Source organism: Myotis yumanensis, unplaced genomic scaffold (genome assembly GCF_028538775.1).
Source record: "Myotis yumanensis isolate MYYU_CA2020_CCGP unplaced genomic scaffold, mMyoYum1.0.hap1 SCAF_3, whole genome shotgun sequence".
Lineage (NCBI taxonomy): Eukaryota > Metazoa > Chordata > Mammalia > Chiroptera > Vespertilionidae > Myotis > Myotis yumanensis.
Window position 1 is genome coordinate 202,594,327 of NW_027223754.1, and position 19,321 is coordinate 202,613,647.

Here is a 19,321-nt window from a genome sequence, read left to right on the forward strand (position 1 = left end):
ATGCACCAAAAACACCTTCAATCAAAGCTCTCCTCAGCTACTTTCGTCCGAACGTGCGCGAACGTGTCCTGTAGTTGAAGATCTGTCAGAGTTCTGCTGGCGGAGCCGGGAGTGCCCTGGATTCCCCTCTCCCCCGTGCTGTTCCCCCCTACTCTCCGGTTATGTTATGGTCACGCCGTGGCTGCCTCGTTAGAGCCCGTTCCGGCCCTTTAAATACCGCGTGGGGGGTGGGGTCGGGGAGGCTGGGGGTGGTTGGACTAGCGAGTTTTCCAGTGCTTGTGCCGTGCTGGGTGCGGGGACACCCGGAGACCCTCGACTCGAGCTCACTCAGTCGCCCTTCTCCTCCGCTGTCTCCGCGCCGGCCGGGTGCGTATCCACCCCGGGGGAGGGTCGCCGGCTCCGAGGTGCTGGGCCCAGGCCGGCGGAGGGGGGACGTGTTGGCGTGGGGCAGCCCGGAGCCTTTTGCCCCACGTTAGAACTCAGTCCTGGGCCGCCAGGGCCAGGCGCGATAAAGCCCGGTTTCTTGCTGCCCCGAGTCCTCTTGTTTGACCTCGAACCGCCGTCCCGCGTGGGAACGGGGCGCGGGCGCCGAGGAGCCCCGACGGGTGTCCGGGTGGTCGCGGGCGTCGGGCCCCGGAGGCGGCCGGGTCGCTGCGGCTGGGCCGCTGTGTACATCTCTCTGGGCCCGAGCCAGCGACCGCTCTGCCAGCCGCTTCCCACCATCTGGGCACCGGGAAGGGACACCCTCTCGCCTGCGACCCCCGGCCCGGCTGGAGCGAGCGAACCGAGCCGCGGTGAGGGCCAGGCGGGGCCCGCAGTGTCTGTTTAGGGTTTGTTGCCGGGGTTTCCCTGGCACTCGGCTCGCCCTCCGCCGTCCCCTCCCCCAAGGGTTTGTTTTGACAGGAAACGTGCTGCCTGGGGACGTGTGTGTGATGGGGGTGGGGGGTGTTTTTTTTGGGGTGCGTGTGTGTGGCAGCCTGTGCACACTCCGGTGCGCCCCTCGAGGTTACCCTCCTTAGGGGAAAGAGGCAGGAATGCCGTTCAGGCCCGGAGTCCCACCCCTGGCTCCTCCTGGATGGCGTGTGCTTCCCAAAGCTGCCCCTCTCGGTGGCACCTCCGGGGTTAACAGTGGTGATTTGAGATGGCACGCGGACAAACGTGGTTATGTGTTTTCTTTAGTATTAGGAAAAGCTGTTCCATCAAATGAGCGATTTCACAACGATATAAAGTTTCCTTTGCAACTGGATGTGTTTAAATGCAAAAACCTGGTGAGGATAAAGAGAAGTGATGGATAAATGAGTGTATGGGGGAGGGTGGCAACGTGGAACCGTGTGTAGAGCGGTACCCCAATGACTGAAGTTTGGGAAATATTGCCTTGGATGGCTGCCCTGTTGCTTTTATTTTGAAGAAATGAGACAAATTGTCCTTGTCCCCAGTGGGCCCACCAGTCCCCCAAGATCCCCGTGGTCTCGTGATCTCCAGCCCAGAGACCTTGCCCTTTGCTACCTGCCAGCCATAATGAGGTTATGGCCGTGTTTGCCACTTCAGGAGGCTCCCTGCCTTTCTTTTCCTCTTGCCTCCAGGGATTTCATACAGCACCCTGGCAGCCCACAGAGGTGGCCTGACTTGAAGTGGCCCAGGGCTAAAGATACCCAGTCATGTGTGGAAGCGGCTTCCTTGCCATTGGGGGAGGAGCGGGGGAGGAGGAGGGGAGAGAGGAGGAGGAGAGGGCCCCAGAGGGCACAGGTACCAAAACAGGGCAGCGGGGGTGGGAGGAGCAGTGTTTTCAAGGATGAAAAGTGCCTAGAAATCCTCCTCCCTGATGCTGTCATGTTATGCGTAGTGTGAACATCTGCTGTTTTAGACAATGACTGGCTTGTTGTCTTTTATCTGGCTCTTTGTTGTCTCTAATTTGGCGAAGACCGGTATTCTCCATCAGCGGTTCTCAACCTGTGGGTCGCGACCCCTTTGGCGGTCGAACGACCCTTTCACAGGGGTCGCCTAAGACAATCCTGCATATCAGATATTTACATTACGATTCATAACAGTAGCAACATTACAGTTATGAAGTAGCAACGAAAATAATTTTATGGTTGGGTCACACATGAGGAACTGTATTTAAAGGGCCAGAAGGTTGAGAACCACTGCTAGCTGAATGGAGCAAGCACCTATCCGTCTGCTCTGTGGTTTTTGCTTTGCTAAGGATGGATACTTTTTAGAGCTGCTGTTTGGGATTGGTCCTAAAGCAGCATTTTGCAGAAGATGGAGATTTTCCACACCATCTGCAATTTTACTCTCTGACGCCTTCCTCTTTACTACACATATGTGGATGTTTGTCCTGGCACCTGACCTTGATTGGGTCTTCAGAGATGATACCCACTAGATGTTTCTTGAAATTTCTCTTTTCTATGACAGCCTTAGGTGGATGGGTTTCATTCCTCAGGGCACGGCTGGATAATCTGAACAATTCACTTCAAAATCTTGTTGGCTTCCACTCGTTGAAAGCAGTTAACCCTTTTGATATTTACATTTTAACTAGGGATTTTGCAGTGCTTAAAGAATGATTCCCTAATAGAGGATTTTTGGTCACTCTAGTGGGGAGGTTAGAGTTATTTTGGACAATAGACGCATTCAGTGATGCCCTTCACCGCAGAGCACTTGAGCAGCCACCCTGGGGTAAGGTCAGCTTGCTACCACATGTGCACATGTTCACGTGGTGATAGATAGATTTGGCAGAATGGGAGTGGGAAGAATGAGCAGCACACCTGATTTTCTCCAGCTGTCCTAGAGTGATAGAAGCATGGGCTTTAGGGATCCACTACCTGGATTTAAGTTGTGCTGCTGCTGCTGTGAACCCTTGGGCAGGTAATTTAACCTCTCTGAGCCTTAGGTTCTTATGTATAAAACTAGAGGCCAGGTGCATGAAATTTGTGCACGGTGTGTGTGTGTGTGTGTGTGTGTGTGTGTGTGTGTGTCTGTCTGTCTGTCTTCCTCAGCCCAGCCTGCGCCCTCTTGCAGTCCTGGAACCCCGTGATAGATTGCTGTGCAAGGGAGGCCCCACCCATCTCAGCGCCACCTGCTGGGTACTCTGGGCCTCCCCCGATGGGGGCTCCGCGATCCATCCCTCCCGCAGAGGGAGGCCCTGCCCACCCGCTACAGCACACCAGCTGGTGGCCTGGGCCTCCCTCTGCAGGGCGATCAATCACAGAGCCCCCTGACCCATCGCCTCCCTCTTTGGGGCGATCGTGGACTCTCCCCTCCCATGGATCACCCTACCGGCCAGTGGCCTGGGCCTCCCTCTGCAGGGGATTGTGGGGCGGTGGCGGGCTCCCCGACCAATCGCATCCACCTTGGCTGGCCTGACACCAGTGCCTGTCATAGTGTGGTCACTCGGACAGTCATTCTGCTGTTTGGCCAATCGGTTGATTTCCATATTACCCTTTCATTATGATAGATGGGGATAATAGAAGTACCTTGGCTACAATAAAGATTCAAGGAGTGAGTTAAAACATTTCAAGCACTTTTCATGGGGGCTGGGTCAAAATAAGCACTTAATAACCATTAGCCTTATTTGTTATTATTTGCTACCAATGAGTATTGAATTATTGGTGCCTTATAAATTCAACACATTTCTAAGGCACTGGGAATTAGAGAGTGGAGATAGCTTCTTCCTGCAAGCTGCTTAAAATGTAGTGGGGAAACAGAAATGCAGAAACAACTATAGTACTTTCAGTGACCACATAATGAGAATATAAGTAATGTGAGTGAGGCCAAAGAGAAGGAAATCCCAAGGCGTCTTATGAATAGAGGCGTGGCTCAATTTGTTCTTCAATGATACTCATTGAGCTCTCTCTGTGTCCTAGGACGGCTAATTTAGATGGATTGAGTGGGATATCAGGGAAAGTGACTTTGAAGTTGTAACATTTAGTTTAAATCTGAATGACAAGGAGCCAATCGTGCTCAGGGAGAAGAGCATCCCAGGAGGAGAGAATAACAGGTGCAAGTGCTCTAACGTAGGAAGTTGGGCTTGTCTGAGGAACCTAAAGGAGACCATTGTGTCTGGAGCAGGAAGGGTTAGCCGGGGAGTGGTACCAGGACGAGGTGGGCAGAGGCCAGATCACAGATGGATTGTAAACCACCGCCAGGAGACTTCTTAGGAAAAGGAAAACCACATGGCAAGGACTCTTAAAAAGGATGATTTATTTTTCCTCTCTGTAAGGGCTCTGGCCTATTTCCTGTTTTATTCTATGCCACTTTTCAAGAAGGACATTGGGACAAGTTTGACTGTATAGAAGGACTTTTGTAGTAGAGTGGTATCTAAGCTATCACAGTGGTGGGAACAATCAAAATCTAAAATCTGCAGGAGATTGGATTGTTTTGAATTAGAGTTGAAGTTTCAGTTTAGTACTTTTTTCTTCTTTTTTAACGTATTGCTCAGAAATAATTTCAAACTTATAGAAAAAGTTGCAAGAATAATACAAGGAACTCCCTATTGTCTACCTTTTACTTATATTCACCTATTAACATTTTACTCCATATGTTTTGTTTCTCTTTCTCTCGTTTGAATAATTTGAGAGAAAGTTGCATACATTGTGTCCTTTTATTCCTAAATACATACTGACAGTACATTTATCAACTTCTGTGAATTTAATGCTGTGATACAGAGGTAGATTCGAGGATTATAACAATGTTCTCAATTGATCCAATAATGTCCCCCCCCCCCCCCCCCCAACCCCCTCTGGTGCAGGATCCAGTCTAGGATCATCTGTTGCACTCACTGTAAAGTATCTTTTCATCTGGAACATATGCTATCCTTTCTTTGTTTTTATGACATTGACATTTTCGTAATTCATAACTTTTTTTAGTAAGAATAAAATAATAGTTGATAATCTATTACTAGGAGCTTAAGTACTTGACTGTTGAAATTATCTTCACAACAATTAAAACCTGTCTTCCCTCCATCTGTTATGAAACATGGGACTAACCCCTTCAGGTTCCTGTACCCATTCCTTCCTCCCTAAAATATCAGTGGTCATTCTGCCATTCGTTCATCCATCTATTCATTCAACAAGAAATACTTAAGGGTCTGCTACATCCCAGTCTTTGGCCTTGGAAGGAATGATAGAATATTGCATTTATTATTATTAAATATGAGACACTTGCAATAAAAAACGTGATCCTCTTTGAATAGTGACCCACTGTAGTATTGGGAACTTTGCTTGAAGTGATCTTCTGTTTTCACCTTTACCTTTGGCCCGTGAGTAAATTCTCCAGGCTTGAGATGCGTTGTTCCAGAAAAGTTGTGTGGTTTGCTTGTGAGTTGCAGTGTTGAAGGTCTAAGTTTCTGGGTATGAGAAGCACCGCCTTTCTCAAAGAATCAGCCTGGTTTTATTATCACTTGCTCTAAGAGAGAATCCAAAATAGTTTTCAAAGCAATCTAATTACCCTCAGTGTTTTTTTTGTTTTTTTTTGAGTCAAGTAGCACTGTCCCCAGATGACTTACATGGAAACCCAAGACCAAGAAAAGTAAGAACAGATGTGAAGGAACTTACTACAGAAGACCATTTACACCAGGACAGCCACTTGCTTTCTTTTTTTTTTTTTTTGGCTTTTGGCTTTTGGCTTTTGTGCAGGAGTTCTGTCCTAGGTTAACTACCAGCCCTCTTTATCTGTAAGGCAGGAGTAGGGAACGGCTGACCCACGGGTTGTGTATGGCCAAGAAATCATTTGGTCTGGCCCTGCCAAGGCATTAGGGGTGAGTTAATTGAATGTTTGACTAAATATAGCAGGCTTATTTTTAAGTTGATAATTTTGTGTGGCCCCTGAATAATGTTATGAATATCCAGGGGACCCTTGGCAGGAAAATGGCTCCCCACCCCTCCTGTAGGGGGACATGCTTTTATCATCCTGGGATAAAACTCTTCTTCCCTCTAGAGTTTTTAATGTCTAAAATAATGATAATCACAACAACGAAAGTAAATAATACTAATAATAGCAAACATCTGTATCCTGTTTATACTATGTCAGACACTGTTCCAGAATCTCTCCATACATTGACTAAATGAAATCTCACACCAACCCTATGAGCTAGGTAGTATTAGCATGCCAACATGAGGAAACAGGCAGTTTCCTAATAAAGCAATGATGGACATTTTGGCTTCAAAGAAAAGTTTCTGCTTAGATCCACTAAAGCCCAGTGTCAGGGGAGGTTTCTGCCAAATAAACAGTTTTCTAAACATTTTGAAGCTTTTGAATTGTCTGTTGCATTCCCTGTGCCAGGAACTCTACCTTCCGTGAAATGTTGGAAGAAAGCATAGCTGCATGTTATTAAGTCTGTCTGCCATGAGCACATTTAATTTCTCAGAACTTCTAGTGATGCCTCATGGAACTCTGGGTTTATAGCATTTTAGCAATTCCTCGCTGAAAGGGAACTTATACCTGGTCAACCCCATCAGAAAAATGAGGTGAAGAGAGCAGATGTGATGTGCGGAAAGTCACACAGGAAATGAATGACAGACCAGGCCTCATATCCTCAACTTCCAACTTCTAACTTAGATCTTTTATTTTTTAAACTTTTTGTCCATTTATTTATTTTTAAATCAATAGTTCTTTGATTTTTAGAGAGAAAGGGAGAGAGAGAAACATTGATGTGAGAGGGCAACGTCAATCGGCTTCCTCCTGCAAACCATGCCCCCCACTGGGGGATTGAGCCTGTAATCTGGGCATGTGCCCTGATCAGGATTCAAACCAGCAACCCTTTGGTGCACAGAACAATACCCAACTAACTGAGCCACACCAGCCAGGGCTAGGTCTTTACTTTTTTAAATCGTTGTACTTTGCTGCCTTGTCAAACACAATCTAAAAACCTATGAAGTGTGCTGTTCAGCTGGAATAGAAAAAAATGGACCGTTCATAAATGCTAATGGATGAATTTATGGTTAAACAAATCCAATGGATTAATATATGAATGAACCTACTTATAAATTCCAGTGGATGGAAGCTTTTATTCAAACCTTTACTTGGAAAAAACAGCCAAAGTGAAGAGAAATAAGAGCAGGCCAATACATGGCACAATTGTTACAGTGGAATGACTTGGGGGGAGGAGAGTGAAACAAAGTTTAAAATATTCAAATAAGAGTGTGATAAGGACCAGGCAATGTTAAGTCTTAAACCTAGTAAGGTAGCTTTTGGTGTAGGTTCTCTATCCCAGTGCTTGGACTTCGGCAGCACCAGGCCTGTAAATGTGTCCTGATATCAGTTTGCAAATGTTCTGGTTGAAGCTGCACCACGTGGGATTCAGTGACTCCAATTCAGCTGACGCTGAATGAATACTTGTCACATACTTGGCCCTGGCATGGACGAGCCACAGTCCCTGCCTTAGTAAGAGAGTTGGAAGTAGCCATGGGAGGAAAACCACTGTACGAGGGACTAAGCACTCTCATGGAGATACAGGAAGATGTATAAAGAAGAGTGCCTTGCCGAAACCGGTTTGCTCAGTGGATAGAGCGTCGGCCTGCGGACTGAAAGGTCCCAGGTTCGATTCCGGTGAAGGGCATGTACCTGGGTTGCAGGCACATCCCCAGTAAGGAGGCAGATGATTGATGTTTCTCTCTCATCGATGTTTCTAACTATCTCTCTCCCTTCCTCTCTGTAAAAAATCAATAAAATATATTTTTAAAAAAAGAAAAAAAAAAAAAGAAGAGTGCCCTTGGTCTGGCCAGGGAGTAGAGGGAAGGCTTCCTGGAGGAGGTAGCATTTTCAAGAAATGCCATCAATGAGAAGTAGAATATTGACAAAGAGCAACGCTAGAGGGAAGGGAAGCATTCATTCCCTTCAGGATCTGGGGTTTGGTGGAAGTGAAAGGATTAGGCAGATGCTTTTCTTTTATCCTCCCCGCTCCTGCCCAGCAGATGGGAGTTAAAGCTTAAGTCGAATCTAGTTGGCACAGGGTAAAGGAGGATGCAGGGGTTCGGGGCCATTTTATAACCCGTGTTCCTGGTGGTTGGCCTTGGGACTCCAGGATGAGGTGAATACCTCTACCTGGCAGCTTCCTGGCAGCTACACTCAACTTCTTGCCCTTGGGTCTGCAGGGGCCACCTCCGAGTTGGTAGTTTTCTGTTTTCGAAAGTGGTGGGCCAAGCCAGGGTGCATTTCTATGAGTGGCAGGTCTAAAGAAGTTTGTTTAGGTGAGGTCAGGTGCAAATGCCTTTGGGCTTTTGACCCTTAACAAGTCCCTTTCAGGCCCATCCTTGTCTCTACTACCCAAGAAATGAAAAGTGGCACTATTTCTCTCAACAAAGGCTAGATTCCCCGTAAGTCCCAACCCTGCCTTCCTCTCCTCTCTCATGTTTCCTTGTTTTGCCTTTTCTTGTCTTCTACCATCTGGCACACACAGTTTCGGTCACTGGACTTAAGAGCCATGAGAACAGGGCCCTGTCTGTTTTGTTCACTATTACTTTTCCCAGTGCCTGGTACACAGTAGGCACTCAATAAATGAATGGAATCATTGAAGAAACTGTGCAGGTATTTCTAGGCATACTATGCGTAGTTGTGGTTTCACATTCTGGCAGCTTTGAAAGCCTGGGTACCTCATTTTGTGAGCTGGTTCAGGTTTAAAGACGCTCGGTGAACCCGTACTATCACCATTGTCCACTTAGGATTTGAGATGCCTTTCTCCTCCAGCCCAGGTTTCCCCTCGGTGTCAGCTGCCACCACTCTCATATGAAGGCCAGCTTCCTCACGGGCCTGGCTCAGGCTCCTGGGCTGACGCCTGGGCATCCCGTGTGCCCAGGATCTCCTTTCTAGGGGGTGGCCGGGCCCAGCTGCCCTGCCCTGGGAGGCACGGAATGTAGAGTCAAGGGACTAGTTTTAGGGCAGAGTAAGTCCTCTTGTTCCTCAGAGTCTGTTCCCCCAGCTTGTGAATCAGGGTTTTTTGTGCTTGTTTGTCCATTGAGTGGTAGTGGGTACTTTGTACATTGTCAAGTACCAGGCCTGACTCTTCATGTCCTGGCAGTTCATGGGAAAATGGAGAAGAACATAATGACTGGGCAGTTGGAGATTTTAATTAGCCTTCTCCTTTCCCCAGGAGGCTCACAGACAAGGAATGAGGCTGATTGCAAAAATATTTTATTTCAAACAAAGACAGATGAACAATACCAATAGCTAACAGCTGAGTGTTGTACTAAGAACTTTCTTTTCCTCACCCGAGGATATGTTTTTATTGATATTTTAGAGAGGAAGGGAAAGGGGTTGGGGGAAGAGAGATTGACCAGCTGCCTTTTGTATGTGCCCTGCCCAGGGGATAGAACCCACAACCTAGGTATGTGCCCTGATCAGAAATCGAACCCTCAACCTTTTGGGTGTGTGGGATGATGCTTTTACCAACAGAACCAGCCACCCGGCCAGGGCCAGAGCACTTTTGCATGATCCTATTTCATCTTCAAGTAATCCTACGATTAGTCTTTCAGCCCAGTTTTACTGATGAGGTAGGTAGTTCAGTGCCTTCGTCAAGGCCACATGACAAAAGACTGAAGGAGCTTCACACCGAGGCAGTCTGACCTCGGAGCCCCATACTCTTACTCCTGCCTTCCCCTGATTTAGCAGCCCAGGCGCAGAGATTGTGTTCTGCACTCTGTGCTTTAAGGACCCGCTGTTACTGAGCGTCCACAGCCACACCGAGACGTCTTGAGTGAACTCCCACCTGTGGCTGTGGTTCCCTCTTCCGGAAGGCAGTCTTGAAAGCCTAGTGATAGCCTGGCTGGGCTGCTATGGGAAGCAGGGGCCGTCTTCTGGGCGCCTTTCCAACACTGTGACACCTGCGACACGGAGGCACCACGGGTGAAGTGCCACAGACTACTGACACAGGGCCTGTTTGTCTGTGCAGGTACCATCTCTTTACCCCACACTCAAGTGACACAACATGCCCTTCAATGGTGGCGAGAAGCGGTGTGTGGGTGAGGACCAGCCGAGCGACTCAGATTCTTCCTGGTTTTCTGAAAGCATGGCTTCGCTCAGTGACTATGAGTGCTCCAGGCAGAGCTTCACAAGCGACTCCTCCAGCAAATCCAGCTCTCCTGCCTGTAAGCTGACGGTGCGGGAGGGAGTAGGGTGGGGGGGCGATGCGGGGAGGGAAGGGTCCAGGCCTGTGTGTCGGGTTCTAAAACTAAGAAAGGCCTGAGATCAGAGGGTACACTTCCCTTCTTTCTAGATCTACTGGAATAGCACTGCCGGGGCCCTGCGGCTGCCTTGTGCAGACTCTCGGGAATAAATAGCCACGCAAGTTTACAACCTGCCCCTTTTTTCTTTTCATCTCTGTCTCTGATCTGCTTTGGTTCAGGTTTAAAGACGCTCAGTGAACCCGTACTAGCACAATTGTTTGACTATAAATCCACCCCACCTGTCTTTCTCAGTAGTGGAAACCCAGTCCTTGACATGACTTCTTGGACCACATTCAAGAATAAATTCAAATTGGTCTTTTCTCATCATTTCTAATTTACATGAAAGAAAAGTTGCCCCAATTCAAGGGTCATGGAGGAAGTGAAACAATCTGAAGAGTTTCCTGCTGATTTCAAAAACTATTGTGCAAATCACCCCAGAAAAGTGCCCATGAGGAGAATTACTACACTTGGAGGGTGAGAAAGCATTAAAAGAGTGGCCTCGCCCATGGACACAGACAATAGGGTGGTGAAGGCCTGGAGGGGGAGGGCAGGCTACAAGGGGTCAATGGGGGAAAAGGGGAACATATATAATACTTTTAACAATAAAGAATTGTTAAAAAGAAAAGAAAAACAGAGTGGCCCTGCTGAAGGGAGACATCTTTTTCTTCCCCTTTTTGTGTGTGTGGGAGCTAGAGATGTATAAACAGGTGTGTTTGTCTTTTTTTTTTTTTTAATTGGCATTTTGTTTAGAAAATAGAACACTTTAGCTGACAAAGCAAATGCAGAAAAAAGCAACTAATGTTTAATATGATCAGATGCCCACTTCAAAAAAATTAGTTCATTTGTATTTTTTTCAATTTGTGCATTCTCATTTTTAAAAATTGGAGAGTTGATAAGTATAGAGAAAAAACATTGCCTATGATATCATCTGAAGATGACAGCTGGAAGTGCTCAGTCATATCTTCATTCTTCACATAGACATTTCATTTTGAATTATAACTAAAGCATTTACTCGTGATAATGTATTGTTAAAACATAGTTTTTATGACTACTTACTACTTTATCAAGTGAATATGATTATATTTATTTAACCATTGATTTATCATTGGACATTTAGTTCATTGGTTTTTTGTTTTGTTTTGCTGTTATAGTGTTTTATGAATACCTTGGTGGTGCATAAAGCCTTTTCAGGAATTCTTTTAATATAATTGGATTCTTGGACCAAAGGGTAAAGACATTTTTAAGGAGATTTCTTTTGTTTGTTTTTTTAATCCTTACCTGAGGATATTTTTCTATTGATTTTTAGAGAGAGTGGAAGAGAGAGGGAAAGACAGAGAGAAATATCGATGTGAGAGAAACACATCCATTGGTTGCTTCCTGCATGCTCCCCAACCAGGGCCCAGGTGAGGGAGGAGCCTGTAACCAATCTACGTGCCCTTGACTGGAATCGAACTGGGGGCCCTTAGGTTAGCAAACCGACGCTCTAACCACTTAGCCAAAATGGCTAGGCCTTAAAGAGATTTCTTACTGGGACAGAGAATTGGCAAAAGAATTTGCTAGCAGCCACCCAGTTTTCTGTGCGTTTTCATACTCTTTATATTATATTCAGGGTTGATGCCTCTAAAAGGGTACCTAGGAATCCTGAAGAAGGGTTTTACTAATTCTGTATATCACCATTCCCTCTTCTTCCTCCTCCTGCTTCTCCTCCTCATCCTCTTCTTCTTAATATTATCTTAGGTAGCAAAATATTGCTAGTCAGTACTGTTATTTGAGGTAATGATTTTTAGTTAATAGGAGCTAAGAGTTCCAACAGTGAGTTCAAAAGGGCCTGATTTATTAGATAATTTTTAAAGAACAATCTTTAGAAATAAATAGATTGATTATTTACTACTTCTTTCTGAGAAGTACATTACGAAGCTTATTTTAATTATCTACATTTATTGAGTTCTTACTGTATTCTTTTTTACCAGAATTACCTTATTTAATCATCCCAGATCAGCCCTATGAGGAGGTCAGTTATGCCCCAGTAAAGTCAAATAATAACTACCAATTGGCAAAATTTAGAACCAAACCTAAGCATTTTGCTATACTGCCTATATTTTTAGAAATTATAGTTTTAAAGTCAGTTATTTCATATTAAGTCTGCTTAAATTAATGAGAGTTATGAATTACAAAATAAAAAGTAGTCATCAATTTCCTGTATATTATATGTAATAAATACAAATATAGGCACAAATATGAGATGATTTAATTTAAAATTTAAGTTAGCCTATATTAATAAGATTACCTCAAAAACATTGAAAATTTATCAATGCAGTAACTGAAGCTATCAAGGAGTTTTTAAATTTTTGAAGTCTTAAATATTAAGCAGGGGAATCCACCTATTTTAGTATATAGTCTCCTTACTTATAAAACCCTGAAAATATATGTTGGAATAACTTACACTCTAGTTGCATCAGGAAGCTTCACTGGATGACAACTTCTCTTCTACAACATTCACTGGTCTTTGCTTTTCTCTCAGCAGCAAGCCCTCCCAGGGTTGTAACGTTTGACGAAGTGATGGGTGCAGCAAGGAACTTGGAAAACATGACTCTTGTTCACGAAATTGCTGTAAATGAGAACTTTCAGTTGAAAAAAGATGCCCTCCCTGAGAACAGGTAACCTAGAGATGTTTGTTGTGCATAAACGGTACTGCAGATTGTGTGTGTGTGTGTGTGTGCGTGCGCGCGCGCGTGTGCGCGCGCGCTCATGCATGCACATATTCACACTGATTCCTGGAAATTCTTGTATAAGGTTGAATGGGAGTAAACATTATCTGGTTCTCTAACAAAGTCCTGTACTTGAATTGAAAACCATTCATCTGGGGTACATGTTACCCATAATCTTTAGAACTCAGCTTTTACGTCACTTCCTGGGTGAAGCTTTTCCTGACTTTCCTGAGCCCATTAGACTACATGACATCCCCTTGTTAAAGTCTCCTATAGCCCCCTCTACCTCCCCGTTGTTAAGATACCTTATAATATTATGTTCAATGCCTGCCTTTCTCACTGGACCCAAAGCACCATTAGTGGAGGAACTATGTCTGTATTGTTTGCTCTGTCCCTATTACCTAGCAGAGTACCTGACATATAATACACGCACAAGAAATATATGTGGATCGACTTATTAAAAACGGATATTTACACTGTGAAAAATAAGGAAATGCGGCTGAGTTGCCAACGTGCTAAGAAGAGACGTCCCCGAAGCCTCTGGATGAGGGAATCACAACTGCATAGGCTCCCGTCTTCAACCTCATGACAAGCCGCCTTCAGTTACAGACACACCCTTATACCCTCTCTCACCCTCTCTGGCTTCAGTGGCGGGGCCAAGGAGGAGAAAGGCTTGTGGCCATGACTACAGATAAATCATCTTTAGAGGCAAAGTTGGCTCATGGGGAATGGCACTGAGCCTTCAACCTCACAGTGCCATTTATAAACCCAGAGGCATTCTCTCTATCACTTAAGCCAACATATTTTATTCCATTCAGAATTCTTTTGTTTGTTTTAAAGTAGGACAGTAGTAAACAAGTTTTTAAAATATAAAATGTGGATCACAGTCTTCCTGCTCCCGGGGATGTTGTTCCTAATAATTCTTAATCTTGTTTAAGATAACTGGCCAAAGTAGGTGTGTCCGTTTGGTTTTCTGTGGTAACCGCACTTCATCATGATTGTTTATACCAGCCCTAGGTGAGGGGTGTAGAGACTGGCAAGTAATTCTAGGGCAGGGAAATATGTGCTGTTCTCAAAGCTGTTGCAAAGTGGTGTCATTCAGGAGGGATGTGTATTTTAGTGTGCACCTATTTTAGGTCATGGACATAAGGGGTGAAGCAAGGCAGCCATCTATTCTATTGTGAGCTTTTCCTAGGAAGCTCCTATTTCAGCAGTTTGGTCTGGCTAACTTTAAATGGGACATGGAAGCTGAAATTGGCAGGCTTTCAAGTATATGTCTCCTTGGGGCCAGTCTGTTCTGTTCTGTGCCACGAAATCTCAGCTGTTGAGGAAAGAGCAACTTTGCCATCTCATCCCAAAAATCTAGAACAAGTCTAAGAATCTGTGTAAAAGAGTAGCTAGGTAAATTCTGACATCTTCTTAGGCAAGAATTTTATGAACTTATTGAAAGCTATAGGAAGGAAGCATTTTAAAAGTCTAGGAGAATCACGACAGAATATTAAATGATGAAACAAGTATGTAATATTGTACATCTTGGGTGCTCTCTGTTAAAACAACACATAAAAAAATGGAAATAGTGGGATGATGGCCAATTTTTATTCTCTGTTTTTCTACATTTTCTAAGATTTCTACTATGAATATATTCCTTTTATAAACAGGGAAAAACGATGCTCGTTTTAAAAAATAGTCCATTTCATTCCTATAGCTTGGCCAGCCGAGTGAAACGCATCGTCCACCAGGCCTACTGGGATGTCTTGGAGTCGGAACTGAATGCTGACCCTCCTGAGTATGACCACGCTATCAAACTGTTTGAAGAAATCAGAGAGGCAGGTTGACATTGTCTGTATTAATTAGTAATTGTCCTCTCCCCGCTAAGACTATTTTCATGTACTCAAAAGAGTATTAGAGACTCTTTTTTAAAAACTGAGCAAGTTCAGTCACTGGGAGGGACTTTTCCCGCACCTCCTAGAGTAGATTGGAAGCTGGGAAAAGAGGCAGTGGAGGGAAATCGGGGTGATGTTTAGCACACAGAGTAGTGGTTAAGACCACAGACTCTAGAGTTAGATAGTTCTAGTTTGGTGATGGCCTCTTCCTCTTTACATCTTATTTCCTGAGTCCTTTCAGGGTAATTGTAAGGACTAAATACGGTGACAGTTACAGTTTTAGCCAAGATTAACAAGACACTTGCTCTGTGCCAAGCAGTAGACTGTCCATTTATCCTTACCATAACACTGTGAGGTAATCACACCTGTCATTTCATGTAAAGAAACCAAGTTCCCGCACTTGCCCAGAGTCACACAGCTTTGAGGGGTGGAAACTGAGGCACTCTGGCTCAGAGTGCTCCTGCCATGTGCTATGTGTATAAATACCGTGTCTGCTATGTACTGAATGTGTTATACTAATGGAGCCCATGGGGAGGATTCCATTTGCCCTTCTTCAATGGATTCTTTTGGAGCTACAATCTGCAACTTGTTCTTTCTTTGCACAGATTATCTATAACTCTTTGGAAGTTATTTCAGTAACATTGCTTCCTTACTAGTTGCTTTCATTCTGAGAGAATCAGTAATTTCCCATGAAAAGCAGGGGCAGGGAATGGGGCTGGGGGGAGAGACTTTAATTCAGAAGCTAGATCTTTCTTTTTAGGGTCGAGATACTGGAGTGCTCTGACCCACCACCCAGTTCCTATAAACTTCTGTGGCATCCAGGGCATTAAAATATGGGGTGGGAGCTTGGTCATCTAGACATAGAGATAAAAAGTGGCAACCTTTACTCATGTAATGATGCTGCTAATTTTTCTTTCCTTCCCCTGTGTAGATTCTTCTCTCTTTTCTGATTCCTGGTAGTGGAAACCGGCTTCGCAACCAGATCTGTGAAGTTTTGGACACGGACCTCATTAGACAACAGGCTGAGCACGGTGCTGTTGACATCCAAGGCCTGGCCAACTATATCATCAGCACAATGGGAAAGCTGTGTGCTCCTGTGCGAGATGACGATATCAGAAAGTTAAAGGCCACTGGCAACATTGTGGAGCTGCTGAGGTTAGTTTAGCACTTGTGCTGCTTGCCTTTTCTTAGAGTACCTCTGAGGTCACACAAAGGGGAAGTGTGGGGATTGAGGCACACAGAGTAATAACTGGCCTCTCAGAGGACTCCTTGGTCGTAGGACAACAAACAAACAAGAATTTAAGTCATTTGCTGTGTACGTAGAGTTTTCAGATGGAATGACCTAACAGGCTTGTTAGTTGGCATGTGCTGGGCATTAGGGATGGAGTGATGAAAAAGAGACAATCCCTGACCCCAAGGAGTTCACAGTTGAGTGGGGAGACAGACCTTGAATAAGGAATTACAATTGTGGTAAGTGTTGTGGAAGGGGAAGTAGAAGGGTTAATAGAGACTCTAGCAGGGACGTAGTCAAGGATCTAAAAAGGTCTCTTTATTAGGGTAATGTTCACTGTTGTAACACATAACCATGAATTCTCAGTGACTTAACCAATACAAATTTGTTTCTCCTTCATGTCACAATCCAAGTCAGGGTTTTTTTTGGTCAGGAAACCTTCCACATGTCATTCAGTAACTCAGGTTCCTTCTTGTGTTGGCTCCACCCTTGCCCAGGTCCTGAGTCCTTTACATTCAGCTGGTAAATGGGAAGGAGATCATGGGGAAGGTGTATCCAGTGTTTAACCATCTCGGCCCACAAGTGACACCTTCTAGTATGGACTAACTAGTATCATGGTCCCACCTAGATTAAAGGAGGCCTGAGAAATGTGGTTGCCATCTAGAAACACATCTCCCAGCCACAAATCCACACTGTGGATCTAACCATCCTGCCACAGCTTCCCCGAGGAAGTGAGAATCTAATATGGCTTTGCAGATAATAGCTTCTTTTTTTTTTTTTTTAAAGGATTTTATATTATTTTTTAAAATATATTTTATTGATTTTTTTACAAAGAGGAAGGGAGAGGGATACAGAGTTAGAAACATCAATGAGAGAGAAACATGGATCAGCTGCCTCCTGCACAACCCCCACTGGGGATGTGCCCGCAACCAAGGTACATGCCCTTGACTGGAATCGAACCTGAGACCCTTGAGTACGTAGGCTGATGCTCTATCCACTGAGTCAAGCCAGTCAGGGCAGATAATAGCTTCTTTGTGAGCCCAGAGGAAGGAGGAGTCTGCATCACTTTTTGCGATTGAGGAGAACTTTTCTTTGTGTGTGTGTATGAATATGGCCACATTGATATGTAAGTTTTATATTATAGTACTAGAGGCCCGGTGCATGAAATTTGTGCAGGGGGGGGGGGTGGTCCCTCAGCCCAGCCTGCACCCTTTCCAATTCGGGACCCCTTGGAGGTGTCTGACTGCCGGGGATCGGGCCTAAACCGGCAGTCAGACATCCCTCTCACAATCCGGGACCGCTGGCTCCTAACTGCTCACCTGCCTGCCTGCCTGATCACCCCTAACTGCCCCTGCCTGCTGGCCTGATTGCTCCCAACAGCCCCCTGCTGCCGGCCTGGTCACCTCCAACAGCCCCCGCGCCGGCCTGGTCACCCCTCACTGCCCCCACCCCCCTGCCAGCCTGGTCGCCCCCAACTGCCCCCCTGCCAGCCTGGTTGCCTGCAACTGCCCCCCCTGCTGGCCTAGTCACCCCACGCAGCCTGCTGTTCAATCATTCGGTCGTTCCTCACTAACCCCCCTGCCAGCCTGGTGGCCCCATGCAGTCTGTTGTTCGGTCGTTACTGTTACTATGACAGCATCCCAGACAATTTGCGTATTCCTCTATCATTAGTATAGATTGGAAAGGTAGAAGAAGGAAAACTGCATGTAGCAGGTAACTTTATGACCTTGGGTGATATGCTCTCAAAGTCACTTTTCCCCACCTGTAAAATGGGTTTCATGTATCCTTGGAGTTGTGCTCAGCTCTAGTGAATTGCAATTCTTCAGATGTAGAATCTTTGTTTCTAATTGTCTTATCATGTGTAATATCAAATGTGTGGTGTTCATCTTGGTCATTTATTGAGCACCCACTGGGTGCCACTGTCCCCTACATTTTACATTCATTATCTCATTGACTCTTCACAACATCCCTTTAAGGTTGATCTTGTCCTGTTCTTTCAAAGGTGAGGAAACAGGCTCAAAGAGATTAACCTGTGCCTGGCCACAGAGCTGGATTTGAGCACCAGGCTACCCAACTCTAAAAGGAACAATTTTTTTTCCCTATACCCCATTCCTCCATCCTTTCTTTTCTTTTTTCTTAACCCCTTAGGAATAGAAACCATATACACTACGTTTAGACTCCTTAACATTTCAGGGGTTTTCAAATGAAAATTTCTTCTTGAACCCTTTTTGTCTCATTGTTAAAACTCATCGTATATACTTCTTAGTGTATTTCTGTCAGTTCAGGACTGGATGTAATGGCTCAGCTGGAAGTATTATATTTGCTAAAGCAGTACTCTTGAGAGCTATTAAGAATACATTTGGAATGCATGTCTAATGCCTTCTATGAAAAATGACTTTGCCAAATGGCAATTGGAATTTAAAAACCATTTTGGGGATGTTTATTTTTCTCCAGTCTGGAAAATAGGTAAAAGTTAACGAATTTCAGGTTAATTTCTTAATCACCTCTCTAATTATTTTAACTCTAAAATTTTTAGGCAAATATTCCATGTCCTGGACCTCATGAATATGGACATGGCCAATTTTCTAATTAGGAGTTTTAGACCACATTTTCAACGCCAATTGGTGGATTACGAGAGAACTAAGTTCCAGGAAATTTTAGAAGAAACTCCAAGTAAGTACAAAATAATTGTATATTTACATTGAAATTAAGTGAAAATATGATATTTTATTTTTGACATCTTAAGAAGTGTCACTAAAGAATTTTGGCCTTTCTGTTAAACTTTTTTTTTTTACTTTTAAAATTAACACCACAAATGTATAGCTGTGTACTATGTCCCAGGAACTGTGCCAAGCACTATTCATTTCTTGATGCATGAAAAACAATATTTATTGAGCAACTGCTGTATCCCACAGACTGCTTAGGTGCTGTGGGCATTGCAGTGAACAAAACAATAAAGTTGTGACCACCAAGGAGCAGATATTCTAGTAGGCAAACTTATATTATCAGCTTTGTTGTTAAGTGCTATGAAGAAAAATAAGATAAAAGGGCAGACAGGAATGGTGCAGGAATGAGGGTGGGGAGTGTTTGTATTTGTGGTTTTTTTTAGGTGAAGTGGACTGGGAAGGTCTCTCTCACAAGTAGCATTTCAACAGAGTTTGCCAAGGAATGAGAAAGAGGAATGTATAGATGTGAAGGAAGAATATTCCAGGCAGAAGTAGCTGCAAACACAAAGGTCTTGAAGCAGAAATGTGTTTGTGACGTTGGACAAACATAGGCAGACAGTGTGGCTGGCATAGAGTAGGCGAGGAGAGAGTGGTTGGAGATGAGGACGAGAGGTAA

General features: G+C 44.7%; 1 protein-coding gene across 3 annotated transcripts in view; it reads left to right on the plus strand.

Annotated features, from left to right (window-relative positions):
- The first annotated feature begins 252 nt into the window (after positions 1 to 252).
- The window catches only part of TCP11L2 (t-complex 11 like 2), a 38,972-nt gene continuing 19,903 nt past the window's right edge, over positions 253 to 19,321 (plus strand). The window contains exons 1-6 of one of the 3 annotated variants that reach the window (XM_070410966.1): positions 253 to 366; positions 9,884 to 10,079; positions 12,679 to 12,814; positions 14,571 to 14,691; positions 15,680 to 15,903; positions 18,516 to 18,652. In XM_070410966.1, coding sequence (XP_070267067.1) covers positions 9,920 to 10,079; positions 12,679 to 12,814; positions 14,571 to 14,691; positions 15,680 to 15,903; positions 18,516 to 18,652 — 778 coding nt within the window. In that variant the 5' untranslated portion in view covers positions 253 to 366; positions 9,884 to 9,919. Of the gene's footprint in view, positions 367 to 9,883; positions 10,080 to 10,503; positions 10,632 to 12,678; positions 12,815 to 14,570; positions 14,692 to 15,679; positions 15,904 to 18,515; positions 18,653 to 19,321 lie in introns of those variants that run through there. The other 2 variants (XM_070410967.1, XM_070410968.1) reach the window with 2 other exon arrangements.